This window comes from Pseudophryne corroboree, chromosome 2 (genome assembly GCF_028390025.1).
Source record: "Pseudophryne corroboree isolate aPseCor3 chromosome 2, aPseCor3.hap2, whole genome shotgun sequence".
In the NCBI taxonomy this organism is placed as follows: Eukaryota; Metazoa; Chordata; class Amphibia; order Anura; family Myobatrachidae; genus Pseudophryne; species Pseudophryne corroboree.
The window spans coordinates 184,381,429-184,398,779 of NC_086445.1; the positions used below are offsets into that span (position 1 = coordinate 184,381,429).

General features: G+C 47.6%; 1 protein-coding gene across 1 annotated transcript in view; it reads left to right on the plus strand.

Moving 5' to 3' along the window:
- The window catches only part of ESPL1 (extra spindle pole bodies like 1, separase), a 340,610-nt gene that overhangs the window by 288,459 nt on the left and 34,800 nt on the right, over positions 1 to 17,351 (plus strand). Inside the window, exons 22-24 of the mRNA XM_063950725.1 lie at positions 8,571 to 8,784; positions 9,115 to 9,290; positions 9,365 to 9,492. Of these exons, the coding sequence (XP_063806795.1) occupies positions 8,571 to 8,784; positions 9,115 to 9,290; positions 9,365 to 9,492 (518 nt within the window). The remainder of the gene's footprint in view (positions 1 to 8,570; positions 8,785 to 9,114; positions 9,291 to 9,364; positions 9,493 to 17,351) is intronic.

A 17,351-nucleotide genomic window follows, 5' to 3' on the forward strand; every position in this document is an offset into this window, starting at 1 on the left:
TTCTTACTCCCGTTTGCCGTATAATTCTCAGTACTTTTGGTATGAGAGGCAGAGGAGGAAACACATACACTGACTGGAACACCCACGGTGTTACCAGAGCGTCCACAGCTATTGCCTGAGGGTCTCTTGACCTGGCGCAATACCTGTCCAGTTTTTTGTTGAGGCGGGACGCCATCATATCCACCTTTTGGTTTTTCCCAACGGTTCACAATCATGTGGAAGACTTCTGGATGAAGTCCCCACTCTCCCGGGTGTAGATCGTGTCTGCTGAGGAAGTCCGCTTCCCAGTTGTCCACTCCCGGAATGAACACTGCTGACAGTGCTATCACATGATCTTCCGCCCAGCGAAGAATCCTTGCAGCTTCTGCCATTGCCCTCCTGCTTCTTGTGCCGCCCTGTCTGTTTACGTGGGCGACTGCCGTGATGTTGTCCGACTGGATCAACACCGGCTGACCCTGAAGCAGGGGTTTTGCCAGGCTTAGAGCATTGTAAATCGCTCTTAGCTCCAGTATATTTATGTGAAGAGACATCTCCAGGCTTGACCACACTCCCTGGAAGTTTCTTCCCTGTGTGACCGCTCCCCAGCCTCTCAGACTGGCATCCGTGGTCACCAGGACCCAGTCCTGTATGCCGAATCTGCGGCCCTCTAACAGATGAGCACTCTGCAACCACCACAGAAGAGACACCCTTGTCCGTGGAGACAAAGTTATCCGCTGATGCATCTGCAGATGCGATCCGGACCATTTGTCCAGCAGATCCCACTGAAAAGTTCGTGCGTGGAATCTGCCGAATGGAGTCGCTTCGTAAGAAGCCACCATTTTTCCCAGGACTCTTGTGCATTGATGCACAGACACTTTTCCTGGTTTTAGGAGTTTCCTGACAAGTTCGGATAACTCCCAGGCTTTCTCCTCCGGAAGAAACACCTTTTTCTGAACCGTGTCCAGAATCATTCCCAGGAACAGCAGACGTGTCGTCGGGGTCAATTGAGATTTTGGAAAATTCAGAATCCACCCGTGCTGTTGCAGCACTACTTGGGTTAGTGCTACTACGTCCCCCAGCTGTTCTCTGGACCTTGCCCTTATCAGGAGATCGTCCAAGTAAGGGATAATTAATACGCCTTTTCTTCGCAGAAGAAACATCATTTCGGCCATTACCTTGGTAAAGACCCGAGGTGCCGTGGACAATCCAAACGGCAGCGTCTGAAACTGATAATGACAGTTTTGCACCACGAACCTGAGGTACCCTTGATGTGAAGGGCAAATTGGGACATACAGGTAAGCATCCTTGATGTCCAGGGACACCATAAAGTCCCCTTCTTCCAGATTCGCTATCACTGCTCTGAGTGACTCCATCTTGAACTTGAATTTTTGTATGTACAGGTTCAAAGATTTCAGATTTAGAATAGGTCTTACCGAGCCGTCCGGCTTCGGTACCACAAATAGTGTGGAATAATACCCCTTTCCCTGTTGTAGGAGGGGTACCTTGACTATCACCTGCTGAGAATACAGCTTGTGAATGGCTTCCAATACCGTCGCCCTGTCTGAGGGAGACGTTGGCAGAGCAGACTTTAGGAACCGGCGAGGGGGAGACTTCTCGAATTCCAACCTGTAACCCTGAGATACTACCTGCAGGATCCAGGTGTCCACCTGTGAGTGAGCCCACTGTGCGCTGAAATTCTTGAGTCGACCCCCCACCGCCCCTGAGTCCGCTTGTAAAGCCCCAACGTCATGCTGAGGGCTTTTCAGAAGCCGGGGAGGGCTTCTGCTCCTGGGAGGGAGCTGCTTGGTGCACTCTCTTACCCTTTCCTTTGCCTCGGGGCAGATATGACTGTCCTTTTGCCCGCTTGTTCTTATAGGAACGAAAGGACTGCGGCTGAAAAGACGGTGTCTTTTTCTGTTGGGAGGGGACCTGAGGTAAAAAGGTGGATTTCCCGGCTGTTGCCGTGGCCACCAAATCCGATAGACCGACCCCAAATAATTCCTCCCCTTTATACGGCAATACTTCCATATGCCGTTTGGAATCCGCATCACCTGACCACTGTCGCGTCCATAAACTTCTTCTGGCAGATATGGACATCGCACTTACTCTCGATGCCAGAGTGCAAATATCCCTCTGAGCATCTCGCATATAAAGAAAAGCATCCTTTAATTGCTCTATAGTCAATAAAATACTGTCCCTATCCAGGGTATCAATATTTTCAGTCAGGGAATCCGACCAAACCACCCCAGCACTGCACATCCATGCAGAGGCGATGGCTGGTCGCAGTATAACACCAGTATGAGTGTATATACTTTTCAGGGTAGTTTCCAGCCTCCTATCAGCTGGATCCTTGAGGGCGGCCGTTTCACGAGACGGTAACGCCACTTGTTTTGATAAGCGTGTGAGTGCCTTATCCACCCTAGGGGGTGTTTCCCAGCGCGCCCTAACCTCTGGCGGGAAAGGATATAATGCCAATAACTTCTTTGAAATTAGCAGTTTTCTATCGGGGTTAACCCACGCTTCATCACACACTTCATTCAATTCCTCTGATTCAGGAAAAACTACAGGTAGTTTTTTCAGACCCCACATAATACCCCTTTTTGTGGTACTTGCAGTATCAGAGATATGCAAAGCCTCCTTCATTGCCGTGATCATATAACGTGTGGCCCTACTGGAAAATACGTTTGTTTCTTCACCGTCGACACTAGATTCGGTGTCCGTGTCTGGGTCTGTGTCGACCGACTGAGGTAAAGGGCGTTTTACAGCCCCTGACGGTGTCTGAGACGCCTGGACAGGTACTAACTGGTTTGCCGGCCGTCTCATGTCGTCAACTGATTTTTGTAACGTGCTGACATTATCACGTAATTCCATAAACAAAGCCATCCATTCCGGTGTCGACTCCCTAGGGGGTGACATCACCATTACCGGCAATTGCTCCGCCTTCACACCAACATCGTCCTCCTACATGTCGACACACACGTACCGACACACAGCAGACACACAGGGAATGCTCTTATCGAAGACAGGACCCCACTAGCCCTTTGGGGAGACAGAGGGAGAGTTTGCCAGCACACACCCAAGCGCTATAAATATATAGGAACAACCCTACAGAAGTGTTGTTTCCTTTATAGCAGCTTAATATATCAATATCGCCAAAAAAGTGCCCCCCCCCTCTCTGTTTTTTTACCCTGTTTCTGTAGTGCAGTGCAGGGGAGAGTCCTGGGAGCCTTCCTCGCAGCGGAGCTGTGCAGGAAAATGGCACTGTGTGCTGAGGAGATAGGCCCCGCCCCCTATTTCGGCGGGCTCTTCTCCCGGTGTTTGTGAGACCTGGCAGGGGTTAAATACATCCATATAGCCCCAGGGGCTATATGTGATGTATTTTTAGCCAGAACAAGGTATTATCATTGCTGCCCAGGGCGCCCCCCCCCCAGCGCCCTGCACCCTCAGTGACCGCTGGTGTGAAGTGTGCTGACAACAATGGCGCATAGCTGCGGTGCTGTGCGCTACCTCATGAAGACTGAAAAGTCTTCTGCCGCCGGTTTCTGGACCTCTTCACTTTTCGGCATCTGCAAGGGGGTCGGCGGCGCGGCTCCGGGACCGGACTCCATGGCTGGGCCTGTGTTCGATCCCTCTGGAGCTAATGGTGTCCAGTAGCCTAAGAAGCCAATCCATCCTGCACGCAGGTGAGTTGACTTCTTCTCCCCTAAGTCCCTCGTTGCAGTGAGCCTGTTGCCAGCAGGACTCACTGAAAATAAAAAACCTAATAACTTTTTCTAAGCAGCTCTTTAGGAGAGCCACCTAGATTGCACCCTGCTCGGACGGGCACAAAAACCTAACTGAGGCTTGGAGGAGGGTCATAGGGGGAGGAGCCAGTGCACACCACCTAGTCCTAAAGCTTTTATTTTTGTGCCCTGTCTCCTGCGGAGCCGCTAATCCCCATGGTCCTGACTGAGTCCCAGCATCCACTAGGACGTCAGAGAAACAAACGTATTTTCCAGTAGGGCCACACGTTATATGATCACGGCAATGAAGGAGGCTTTGCATATCTCTGATACTGCAAGTACCACAAAAAGGGGTATTATGTGGGGTGTGAAAAAACTACCGATAGTTTTTCCTGAATCAGAGGAACTGAATGAAGTGTGTGATGAAGCGTGGGTTACCCCAGATAGAAAACTGCTAATTTCAAAGAAGTTATTGGCATTATACCCTTTCCCGCCAGAGGTTAGGGCGCGCTGGGAAACACCTCCTAGGGTGGATAAGGCGCTCACACGCTTATCAAAGCAAGTGGCGTTACCGTCTCCTGATACGGCCGCCCTCAAGGATCCAGCTGATAGGAGGCTGGAGAATACATTAAAAAGTATATACACACATACGGGTGTTTATACTGAGACCAGCAATCGCCTCAGCCTGGATGTGCAGTGCTGGCGTGGCTTGGTCGGAGTCACTGTCTGAAAATATTGATACCCTGGATAGGGACAGTATTTTACTGACTATAGAAGGGCGGTGGGGGGTCGCCTCAAACATTTCAGCGCACAGTGGGCTCACTCGCAGGTGGACCCCTGGATCCTGCAGGTAGTATCTCAGGGTTACAGGTTGGAATTCGAGAAGTCCCCTCCTCGCCGTTTCCTAAAGTCTGCTTTGCCAACGTCTCCCTCCGACAGGGCGACGGTATTGGAGGCCATTTACAAGCTGTATTCTCAGCAGGTGATAGTCAAGGTACCCCTCCTACAACAGGGACAGGGGTATTACTCCACGCTATTTGTGGTACCGAAGCCGGACGGCTCGGTAAGACCGATTCTAAATCTAAAATCTCTGAACCTGTACATACAAAAATTCAAGTTCAAGATGGAGTCACTCAGAGCAGTGATAGCGAATCTGGAAGAAGGGGATTTTATGGTGTCCTTGGACATCAAGGATGCTTACCTTCATGATTCAATTTGTCCTTCACACCAAGGGTACCTCAGGTTCATGGTCCAAAACTGTCATTATCAGTTTCAGACGCTGCCGTTTGGATTGTCCACGGCACCCCGGGTCTTTACCAAGGTAATGGCCGAAATGATGATACTTCTTCGAAGAGAAGGCGTCTTAATTATCCCTTACTTGGACGATCTCCTGATAAGGGCAAGATCCAGAGAACAGCTGGAGGTCGGAGTAGCACTAACCCAAGTAGTGCTCCAACAACACGGGTGGATTCTGAATTTTCCAAAATCCCAACTGATCCCGACGACACGTCTGTTGTTCCTAGGGATGATTCTGGACACTGTTCAGAAAAAGGTATTTCTTCCGGAGGAGAAAGCCAGGGAGTTATCCGATCTAGTCAGGAACCTCCTAAAACCAGGAAAAGTATCTGTGCATCAATGCACAAGAGTCCTGGGAAAAATGGTAGCTTCTTACGAAGCGATTCCATTCGGCAGATTCCATGCACGAACTTTTCAGTGGGATCTGCTGGACAAATGGTCCGGATCGCATCTGCAGATGCATCAGCGGATAAAATTGTCCACAAGGACAAGAGTGTCTCTGCTATGGTGGTTGCAGAGTGCTCATCTGTTAGAGGGCCGCAGATTCGGCATACAGAACTGGGTCCTAGTGACCACGGATGCCAGCCTGAGAGGCTGGGGAGCGGTCACACAGGGAAGAAACTTCCAGGGCGTGTGGTCAAGCCTGGAGAGGTCTCTTCACATAAATATACTGGAGCTAAGAGCAATCTACAATGCTCTAAGCCTGGCAAAACCTCTGCTTCAGGGTCAGCCGGTGTTGATTCAGTCGGACAACATCACGGCAGTCGCCCACGTAAACAGACAAGGCGGCACAAGAAGCAGGAGGGCAATGGCAGAAGCTGCAAGGATTCTCCGCTGGGCAGAAAATCATGTGTTAGCACTGTCAGCTGTGTTCATCCCGGGAGTGGACAACTGGGAAGCAGACTTCCTCAGCAGACACGATCTGCACCCGGGAGAGTGGGGACTTCATCCAGAAGTCTTCCACATGATTGTGGTCCATTGGGAAAGACCAATGGTGGACATGATGGCGTCCCGCCTCAACAAAAAACTGGACAGGTATTGCGCCAGGTCAAGAGACCCTCAGGCAATAGCTGTAGACGCTCTGGTAACACCATGGGTGTACCAGTCAGTGTATGTGTTTCCTCCTCTGCCGTATAATTCTCAGTACTTTTGGTATGAGAGGCAAAGGGGAGTAAGAACGATACTCGTGGCTCCGGATTGGCCAAGAAGAACTTGGTACCCGGAACTTCAGGAGATGCTCACGGAAGATCCGTGGCCTCTACCTCTAAGACGGGACCTGCTTCAGCAGGGACCGTGTCTATTCCAAGACTTACCGCGGCTGCGTTTGACGGCATGGCGGTTGAACGCCGAATCCTAAGGGAAAAAGGCATTCCGGAAGAGGTCATCCCTACCCTGGTAAAAGCCAGGAAGGAGGTGACTGCACAACATTATCACCGCATTTGGAGAAAATATGTTGCGTGGTGTGAGGCCAGGAAGGCCCCGACGGAGGAATTTCAACTGGGTCGATTCCTACATTTCCTGCAAACAGGATTGTCTATGGGCCTCAAATTAGGGTCCATTAAGGTTCAAATTTCGGCCCTGTCGATTTTCTTCCAGAAAGAATTGGCTTCACTTCCTGAAGTCCAGACTTTTGTAAAAGGAGTACTACATATACAGCCCCCGGTTGTGCCCCCAGTGGCACCGTGGGATCTTAATGTAGTTTTGGATTTTCTCAAATCCCATTGGTTTGAGCCACTCAAATCGGTGGATTTGAAATATCTTACATGGAAAGTAACCATGCTACTGGCCCTGGCTTCAGCCAGGAGAGTGTCAGAATTGGCGGCTTTATCGTATAAAAGCCCATATCTGATTTTCCATTCGGACAGGGCAGAACTGCGGACGCGTCCTCACTTTCTGCCTAAGGTGGTTTCAGCGTTTCACCTGAACCAGCCTATTGTGGTGCCTGCGGCTACTAGCGATTTGGAGGATTCCAAGTTGCTGGACGTTGTCAGAGCATTGAAAATATATATTTCAAGGACGGCTGGAGTCAGAAAATCTGACTCGCTGTTTATACTGTATGCACCCAACAAGCTGGGTGCTCCTGCTTCTAAGCAGACGATTGCTCGTTGGATTTGTAGCACAATTCAACTTGCACATTCTGTGGCAGGCCTGCCACAGCCTAAATCTGTCAAGGCCCATTCCACAAGGAAGGTGGGCTCATCTTGGGCGGCTGCCCGAGGGGTCTCGGCATTACAACTCTGCCGAGCAGCTACGTGGTCAGGGGAGAACACGTTTGTAAAATTCTACAAATTTGATACCCTGGCTAAGGAGGACCTGGAGTTCTCTCATTCGGTGCTGCAGAGTCATCCGCACTCTCCCGCCCGTTTGGGAGCTTTGGTATAATCCCCATGGTCCTGACGGAGTCCCAGCATCCACTAGGACGTCAGAGAAAATAAGATTTTACTTACCGATAAATCTATTTCTCGTAGTCCGTAGTGGATGCTGGGCGCCCATCCCAAGTGCGGATTATCTGCAATACTTGTACATAGTTATTGTTACAAAAAAATCGGGTTGTTATTGTTGTGAGCCGTCTGTTCAGAGGCTCCTACGTTTGTCATACTGTTAACTGGGTTCAGATCACAAGTTGTACGGTGTGATTGGTGTGGCTGGTATGAGTCTTACCCGGGATTCAAAATCCTTCCTTATTGTGTACGCTCGTCCGGGCACAGTATCCTAACTGAGGCTTTGAGGAGGGTCATAGGGGGAGGAGCCAGTACACTCCACCTAGTGGTCAAACTTTTAAATTTTGTGCCCTGTCTCCTGCGGAGCCGCTATTCCCCATGGTCCTGACGGAGTCCCAGCATCCACTACGGACTACGAGAAATAGATTTATCGGTAAGTAAAATCTTATTTTTGTGATGTCCTAAGTAAGTTATTTAATGCAAAGATATCCCAAATGTTTATATACAGTTTTGCCGTCTGCATATTGTAAATATTTTGATCAGTGGTATATATGCCTGTTTTTTGTTTTATTTATTTTTTGTACTTACATGTTGGTTAGTTGCCACAGATTTGTCTTTTTCTCTTCCCTCTGCTTGGAAAGAAGTGGAATAACTGTAGTGGCAGGAGGCATTGCTTCTGTGGAGGATGGCCTATCAGTTACATGCCTACTGTCCTACGTAGCAGGAAAAATCAATCTTGCAAGTTTGCAAAAATGTCCTAATCTGAATTCTAGTTGTCTTAATCATGTAGTACTTGAGTTCTCTCTTACCGATTATTTATTTTAACGCTGTCCATGAATTTATGGTCTGTGTTAATATATCCACTAAACAGCATGATCGCACTGGGGACCCCTCGATCACTGTTAGGACCAAGCTCAGCATGTGTTCCTTGGGTTGTTGTTTTTTTTTTAATAGGGGTAGTTCTGGGGACTTTATTTGTGGGGTTTTTTCCCCACAACCAAATTATTTTTTTTTAATTTATTTATTTGTTTAATATTTTACACTTATATTATATGTATATATCACTTGTTTATGAGCACCTTTTCTTGTTCTCTTAGATTTCATGGCTATTCCCTTATCTTTGTCTACTCAGGTGCTTCTGATCTGCATTCTGCCTCTGCTCTTCTCCAGGAAGCTTTGGAGTGTGTAGCTCATTTTCCCCCTAGTGTCCTCTATTCTAGGCTGTGCCGACTGCTAGCACTGTGCTCTGGAGGACAGGATCCATATGTGACTGCACGTCTGGTTAGCGACTCTGTTTCTATCACATTGAGGCATCAGTTGCTCAGTGACATTCATCGGAAGCTGCGGTCAGTGATGGTTGAGTAATCAGTCTCCCCATAATATTATAATTTTTATAATATGACAGAAACCAATGTGTAATTATTATAAACATAGTCCGGAACTGGGTAAAGAAGCACAGAGGGAAGCCTGGAAGATGTGCTGCATTTACTAATGATTGTTAGAGGACATGTACAAGCCATTATAGTCCTCTAAAGCAAGAAAGCCCTTTAAGGAAAGAAGAACACTCCATATTATTTACCATTAATATCATGTGAGAGTTGTTGCTTGCGTGGCTTCTGACTAGTGGTATGTAATTTAAGGGTAAACTTTTTAAAATTCAATTCTTTCTCCCATAGAAAGCTAAAGAAGGAAGGTTTAGGGGATGTGTCTGAGAAGTTCCAGTGTTTGACTCTAGATGATCACAAGGACACCCGAGTTCAGTACCTATCACAGCTTGAGGCGCTTTTCCAGTTTCCAAAACAATCTCTAGAAACACACGCATTTAAGGAGCAGCTCCAGCAGATCCCTGCAAGTATGTCACCTTCTGACCCATACGTGTGTACAGCAACCTGTTTTACAGTAAGTGACCCAGCTCTGGTGTTTCAGACACAACAGTGTGCATACTGACCCTGGCCGACTCCCAGCCAAGGAGCCCTGGAGATACTCTACTACTCTGCAGACTTGAGCTAGGAAGTGCTCCTGTTACAGTTCAAATACCTACAGCCCATCTGAAGGTAAGACTGCTGCTACCTCTAACTAGACTTAAACCTGAAGGAATGAGATTATACAAACACCTATACTATAAGAATCTGGAGGATGTCCGGAGTAACTAAAGGTTTCCTCCATCAAAGTTTTAAAGTTTGTTTTGTGTGAAAGAAGTAATATGTGGTGTGATAAAATACATAATTGGGTGATTTCCATGCCTTAGATCAGAGAATCCACGTTCTGAGTATGTGTTTTTTGTTTTTTTAAATGAACCATTCCCTTGAAATTTATATGTAGTGTTTATACTTTTTGCTCTTTTATCCATTAGGGGACACTGGAGATCTCAGACAGCTGGGGGGTTGTGAAGGATGCAGACCGGAGGTAGCACAATATAAAAAAAATGATGCACAACTGGCTCCTCCCCCTTCACGCACCCTAATCCCTCCAGTTTGAGAAATGTTATGTGTGGATAGGAGCTCTGAGCCGTACTGCTAGCATTGTATTTATTATTGGCGCTGGTTTGCAAGGAGGCTCTGCTGCTGAGATCTATCTGTATGTATTTACTTTATTTAAAACTCTGATCTACCAAAGTACACTGCTGACAGGTCCTGCGGAGGAGGAGCAACAGATTTCTCAACCCAGTCAACTCAAGCTGTATCATCAGCTGGTGGTGTGAGGGTTGTAAATGTCAGGCTGGTTTGAATTTTTTTATTTTTTAATATAATTCCAGCTGTGTGATTCCCAATATTTCATTGCTCCCTACATTCCTACGGTCTTTCTTCTCCTATTCTAATAGGGAGAAAGTACTGCTGATTGTTGTGTGTCTGTGTTTTTTAACATGTCTAAAGCACCAATCAAGACCACAAAGACTTGTTACGCATGTTCAAATTGTGGGGGGGGTGTAACACTAATGTTGGCAGCTCCGGGGTGTGCGACACATGTTTGGGAGTTGACGCTCAACCTGGGAGCAGTGGTCCGGGTCATGGGAAAATGCCCTAGCAGATATTTCTAGGGAATTGGCGGAATCCCGCAAGCTTCATTTGAATGGGCTGCGGGTTCCTCCAAAACCATAGAGGAATTCCTAATTAGAGTTACTCCATCCGCGTCAGTAGAAAAGAATGTGCATAAAGTGGTTAAGAGACCCCTCCATCTCCCGCAGGAAGAGTCGGAGGAGGAAGGTCTCGTATAGGATGAGGAAGAGGGAGAGTCAGTTGAGGCAATTATGGACGTCAGTCCTAAGGAGTAGGATGCTGAGGTCAAGGGGTTAGAATGCCTTATTGACACGGTAAAGCAGGTACTTAACGTCAAGGAAGAAGTTAAGGAACCTGAAATTTTTGATTTATTTGAGTCTCCGAACCCGCAAATAGCAGTTTTTCCGATTCCTCAGACTCTCCAAGATCAAATGGAAGAAGCCTGGAAGCAGCCGGATAGACTTCCAAATCCCCAAAAGTTCATGTCTAAGTTGGAAGTACCGCCGATTGTGGACGTCTCCCTGGCTAGATTGTCAAAGAAAACAATCTTACTGATACCAAACCTGACTACATTAAAGGATGTGTCAGATCATAAGTTAGATACGGCACTAAAGTCTGTGTTTGTGGCTGCAGGCGCATCACAGAGGTCTACAATTATTAGTGCTTGGGTGAACAAGGCTATTGTAGCATGAGCTGGTCAAATTGTCCAGGCAGTAGCAGAAGATAACAGCCAGGAAGAAATAGTTCGACTAGCAGAGCATATTCGTGAGTCGGCTACATACACTTGCTAAGCTACAAAGGATGCTAGCAGAATAGCGTCATGCATCTCCGCTTCGACTGTATCAGCCGGACGGATTTTGTGGTTCAAAGAATGGCAGGTGGATTGAATTCTGATTCAAAGAAGGCAGTGGAGGCGATTCCTTTTGTAGGAGAGGCTTTATTTGGACCGGAATTAGACAAATTGATTTCACAAGCAACAGCGGAAAAAATCTACTTTTTTGCCTACCACATATATCCTAGGACTAGGCCACAGGTCAGGAGAAATTACTGTGGCCTGATTAATTCCTTTAGGTCTCAATCCTTTCTAGTTAGAGGAAGAGGTTTTCTCGGTCAAGCTCTTGGAAACGGAGGCAGAGGCCGTTCCCAGTCAACAGCCCGAAAACAGGACTCTAAACCTGCTGACAAGACCGTGGCATGACGGTCTCTCAGCTCACCTTGGGTCTCCTATGGTGGGCACACGGTTGGAAAGGTTTCGGGACACCTGGGCCGAAACCTCACCAGAAGTCTGGATCAACAATATTATATCCCAGGGATACAAAATAGATTTTCTGAACCGACCTCAGTCAGTTCTTTACAACAGCCCTTCCTCGGTGATGTCAAAAAGCGAAGGCATTAGACACTGCTATTCAAAAGTTTCTTCAGACGGAAGTGATTATGCCTTTCCCGACTTCCCAAAGAGGAATGGGATTTTATTCAAATCTTCTTGTAGTGCCAAAACCGGATGGGTCAGTCATACCAATCCTCAATTTAAAGGTGTTAAAGCAATACCTGATGATTTACAGATTAAAGATGTAATCAATACAGTCAGTTATTGTGGGACTGTTATTGCAGTAGTTCATGGTGTCGATGGACATAAAAGATGCGTACCTCCATGTACCAATTTGGACCCCACACCAAGCCTATTTATGGTTTGCAGTGGGCAAGACTCATTACCAATTCAGAGCCCTTCTGTACGGTCTATCAGCCCCAAGAATCTTCACGAAGATCATGGCAGTCCATGGTAGCGAAATTGAGATCGTTAGGGGTAACGATTAATACCGTATCTGGACTACCTTCTTATCAAAGCTCCCTCTCAGGAAAAGTTTATCCGAGATGCTCAGATCACTCATTAGTTTCTGATTCGACACAGCTGGATCTTGAATTTCAAAAAATCCAATCTGCAAACAACGCAGAGGATTCAATTCCTGGCTCTCCTTTTAGATATGATACATTTGTAGGTGTTTGTCCCAGAAGACAAGATTTGAGACATCAAGGAAATAGTACTTTAGGTTCTGCAGAACCGGACGGTCTCTCTGCATTTTTGTGTACGACTTCTAGGGAAGATGGTAGCATCCTTCGAAGCGATCCAATACAGCAGACTACATTCCAGACCCTTTCAGCTGAATCTGATTGCTCAGGGGGCAGACATGCATTTACTTCTCCAACGAAGGATTCGCTTGTCACCCCAAGCCAGGACCTCGTTGATTTGGTGGTCGGTCCACAAGAACCAAGCAGGGGAAAATAAGTTTGGAATAGTAAGATTTTGACTACAGATGCCAGTCTCAGAGGATGGGGAGCAGTACTGGACAACAATCGGTTTCAGGGAAGATGGTCACCGCAAGAGCAGTCTGACAATAAATGTTCTGGAGTTAAGAGCCATTTACAATGCACTCCTGATGTCGGAAGACCTAGTATGGGCTTGGCACGTGAGTGCAGTAGGACAGTGTGACGGCAACAGCATACATAAACCATCATGGAGGAACAAGAAGCCACATGGCTTTAAATGAGGCCACAAAGATTGTCTTGGACAGAAAAGCGCAAAATAATGCTGTCCGACCAGTCTTCATTCCAGGAGTGGACAATTGGGAAGCAGACTACCTCAGTTGTCAAGATATGCATTCAGGGGGTGGTGTCTACACCCACAGGTATTCGATGCAGTAGTACGACAGGGTCTACCGCAGATAGACCTAATGGCCTCTCGGAACAACCATCATCTGCCAAGGTATGTGGCCAGGAGGCGGGATCCAGCAGCAGAGCCGGTGTACGTGCTGGCAATTCCCTGGTCATATGATCTGGTGTATATCTTCCTGCCGTTTCCCCTGTTACTGAGAGTGTTAGAAAAGGTGAATGGGAAAGGGCGTGGGTGATTTTAATAGCAACAGACTGGCCTTGCACAGTGGGAGGACCTGTTGTCACAAGGCCCATTTCTTCACCCAGACCTGAACAGTCTACATTTGATGGCGTGGTTCTTGAGACCAGGATACTAAGACAGGTATTCCGAAATCGGTTATTCCAACCATGCACACTACTATAGAATATGGAAGAAGTACATAGACTAAGCCTAAATAGGCTTTTGAGGTTTCTCCAAAATGGTTTGGATGGAGGTTTGAGATTGGGATCCTTGAAGGTACAAGTCTTGGTCCTCTCCATTCTTTTCCAACAACGTCTGGCATCTTTGCAAGAGGTCCAGACATTTTTGGAGGATGTGTTTAGGATACAACCACCTTTGCGTCCTCCCACAGCCCCATGGGATCTAAATTTAGTGCTCGAATTTTTGATATCTGCAGTTTTTGAACCTTTGGAGAAGTCAGATCTGAAATACATGACCTGGAAAGTAGCCCTGCTCCTAGCTTTGGCATCAGCGAGGCGAGTCTCAGAGTTAGGGGCTCTGTCGTATAAAAGTCCTTTCCTAGTTTTTCACGAGGACAGAGCGGAGCTCCCTACAAAAGCGGAGTTTTTACCGAAGGTGGTTTTGGGTTTCCACATTAACCAACCCATTGTAGTCCCCTCCTTCCAAGGATTAGCAGAGGGGGGCTTGTCCTTGGATGTGGTCAGAGCCTTACGGGTTTACGTACAGGCTATGGCTGCTATTAGGAAATCTGACGCTTTGTTCTGTATGATGGTTACATTCCAGGAGGGGTTGGCCGGTTTCAAAACAACAAATCTTGGCCAGATGGATACGAATAACCATCAAACAGGCATTTATCTTTAGTGGTAAGAGGGGTTCCATTTCGGGTAGGTGCTTATACCACCAGATCAGTGGGGGCTTTGTGGGCTGTGGCTAGAGGAGCCCCACTACACAACTTTGCAGAGCTGTAACGTAGTCGTCAGCACACACGTTCACTCGATTCTACAAGTTTGATACGTTTGCATCTAGAGATGCAAGGTTTGGACGTTTCATTCTTAAGGCTTCGGACAGCACTCCTGCCCATGGAAGTATCTCTGGGACGTCCCCAGCTGTCTGAGATCTCCAGTGTCCCCTAGTAGATGAAAGAGAAGAGGATTTTGGTACTTACCGATAAATCCATTTCTCTGAATCCACTCAGGGACACTGGACTCCTGCCTCGGTGCTGTCAGCCTGCGTGTTCTTGTTAAATTTAGTTCACACAGTTGGATTATGTTCATAGTTCTTGGTTGTTGTTTGACTTTTTGGTACGGTTGGTTCCTGCCCGTATGGCTTTGAGTCTTCATGTTCCCTCTTCTCTCCGTCAGTTTTTCAAACTGGAGTGATTAGGGGGTGTGAAGGGGGAGGAGCCAGCTGTCCATAATATTTTTATATTGTGCTACCTCCGGTCTGAATCCTTCACACACCCCCAGTCACCGCCCTTGCGAGGTGTCAGTAGCAACCCCGCTGCAGGACCACCGTCCTGAGAGGTTGCTTGTTCAGCTGGGCACTGCGCCTTAGCTGTCGCAATCGCAGCACACCCTTAACAGATGCCTGAAGGTAACGACAGTGGTGAGTACAAACCGGGGGCCCTGCTAAAAGGGTCCCCCGGTTCAGGGTGCGGCAGACCGCGGGCGCTGCATTCTGGATACTCCTGGGGGGGGGGGGGGTACCTGCTTGAGCCCCCTGTGTAAACTGGCTAGCGGTGGCTCAAACTAGCTCTTGTGTGATGTTTTTAAGCACTTTAGGAGACATTGCCAATATAAAAACCTCTGTAGCTCCAGCGCCATTGGGGGGGGGGAAGCTACCTCAGAGCGGGACCAGCGGCATTTTGGCGCCTACCTCTGCTTACTGCAGCAGCCGGCTCACACAGCTCCTCCTGACACTCAGGACACTGGAAAACTGTTACAGGGTGTAGCAAAGGGGGAGAGCCACTATTGTACACAATCTGTGTCCTATATAGGACAGAAATCATAGTTTTTCACTGTGATATAATAAGCTGACAGCCTCACTGATGCTGTGTAGCTGGGGTTTTGCTGGTCCTCTCTCTCTCTCTCTCTCTCTCTCTCTCTTCTCTCTCTCTCTCTCTCTCTCTCTCTCTCTCTCTCTCATATACCGTAAGGGCAGGCTTGATAAGTTTTACTGTCCGTGTATGTCATTGTGATTTACTGTAAACATGAATAAACACAAACTATGCAGTGTGTGCAACACCAGATTCTCTCCCTTATCTGATTCTGTTTCATGTGAACAATGCAGCCAATCTCCACTACTCAGTGATGGGGCTGGAGGAGAGGGTCAAGAACCTTTATGGCTAGGTGCCCTTAAGAATATGATGTCTGATATGTTATCATAACTCACTGCTAATGTTCTGAAAACTCAGGTACTACAACGGGCTGTTGCAGACTTGGCTGCTAGGGCAGATGTCACACAGCCCCCCTCTCTAACTCAGGACCACAAAAGCATGGTTTACCTGCCTTACTCTCTGATTCAGATAAGGATATACAGGAGGATGGGGAGTACTTGGATCCCGTTAGTGGGGATTCCACTTCTGCTCAGGGTATTGAACCGCTCATTCTGGCTATACGGGACATGTTAAAGCTCCCTCTAGAGGACCCTGCATCACAGCAGTCGTTTTTCTTTACAAAAAACAAGCCTAATGTCACTTTTCCTGATTCTGCAGAGTTAGATGACCTATTTAAGTTAGCCTGGAAAAATCCAGACAAAAAATACCAAGTGTCAAAAAGATTTTTGCACACTTTCCCATTTGCTCCTGAAGGTAGGAAATTCTGGGAGTTGACGTCTCAGTCTCTCGACTTTCAAAAAAGGTGGTGCTGCCTGCCCCAGGCTCCTTTACCATAAAGGACCCTGGGGACAGAAAAATAGAGACTACATTAAAGTCTATCTACACAGCAGCAGGTGTATCACAAAGGCCGGTCATAGCGGGTTGCTGGATGACCCATGCCATTCACACGTGGGCTTCTCAAATTCAAGAGGGCCTCTCCGGGGATACGCCTCTGATCACTACGGTAACTCTCCTGAAGCACATTCAGGACACTGCACGTGTCCTGTGTGACTCGCTCAAGGAGATGGGCAATATTAATGCTAGGACTTCTGCCATGGCAGTGTCTGCGCGCAGGGCCTTGTGGTTGCGTCAATGGATAGCAGAGTCCAAGCGCAGTGTGGAAAATCTCCCCTTTTATGGAGAATAGCTCTTTGGGGTTGAGTTGGATTTGTGGATTTCCAAAGTCACTGCAGGGAAATCTACATTTCTCCACTCTGGGGCCCCGCTGGCTAGGCGTTCCTTCCCGGGGCTGTCTGTTCAGTGCTTTCGGTCTAACAGATTTTTATCTAGGCCCAGAGGTGCCTCTAATGCAGCTAAAGGCACTAGAGGGTAAGACAAGAAGACCTGCGACCACCGGTTCACAGGAACAGAGCACCAGTTCTGCTTCCACTAAGTCCTCCGCATGATTGTGTCCACCCACCCCAAGGGGATCTCGAGGTGGGTGCTCGACTGCGTCACTTCAGCCTCATCTGGGAATGCTCCTGCCAGGATACCTGGATAAGGGACCTCATTTCTCAGCGCTACATGCTGGAGTTCGATGGTGCTCCTCCCCAACGATTTTTCAAATCAAGCTTGCCAGCTTTGGAGGATATGCAAGTTACGTTGCAACAGGCCATCCAAAACTTGGTCCAGTCCCACGTCATTGTTCCATTACCAATACAACAACGGGGAAAGGGATATTACTCCAACCTGTTTGTAGTACCTGAGCCGGACAACTCTTTTGAATCTAAAGTCATTAAACCATTATCTCAGGGTTTTCAAGTTCAAGATGGAATCCTTAAGAGCAGTGATTGCGGTCCTGTAAGAACAGGAATTCATGGTTTCCCTGGATATCAAGGACCCATACCTTCATATTCCAATTTGGTCACCTCATCAGGCTTATCTGAAGTTTGCCGTACTGGACGATCACTACCAGTTCCAGGCCCTACCCTT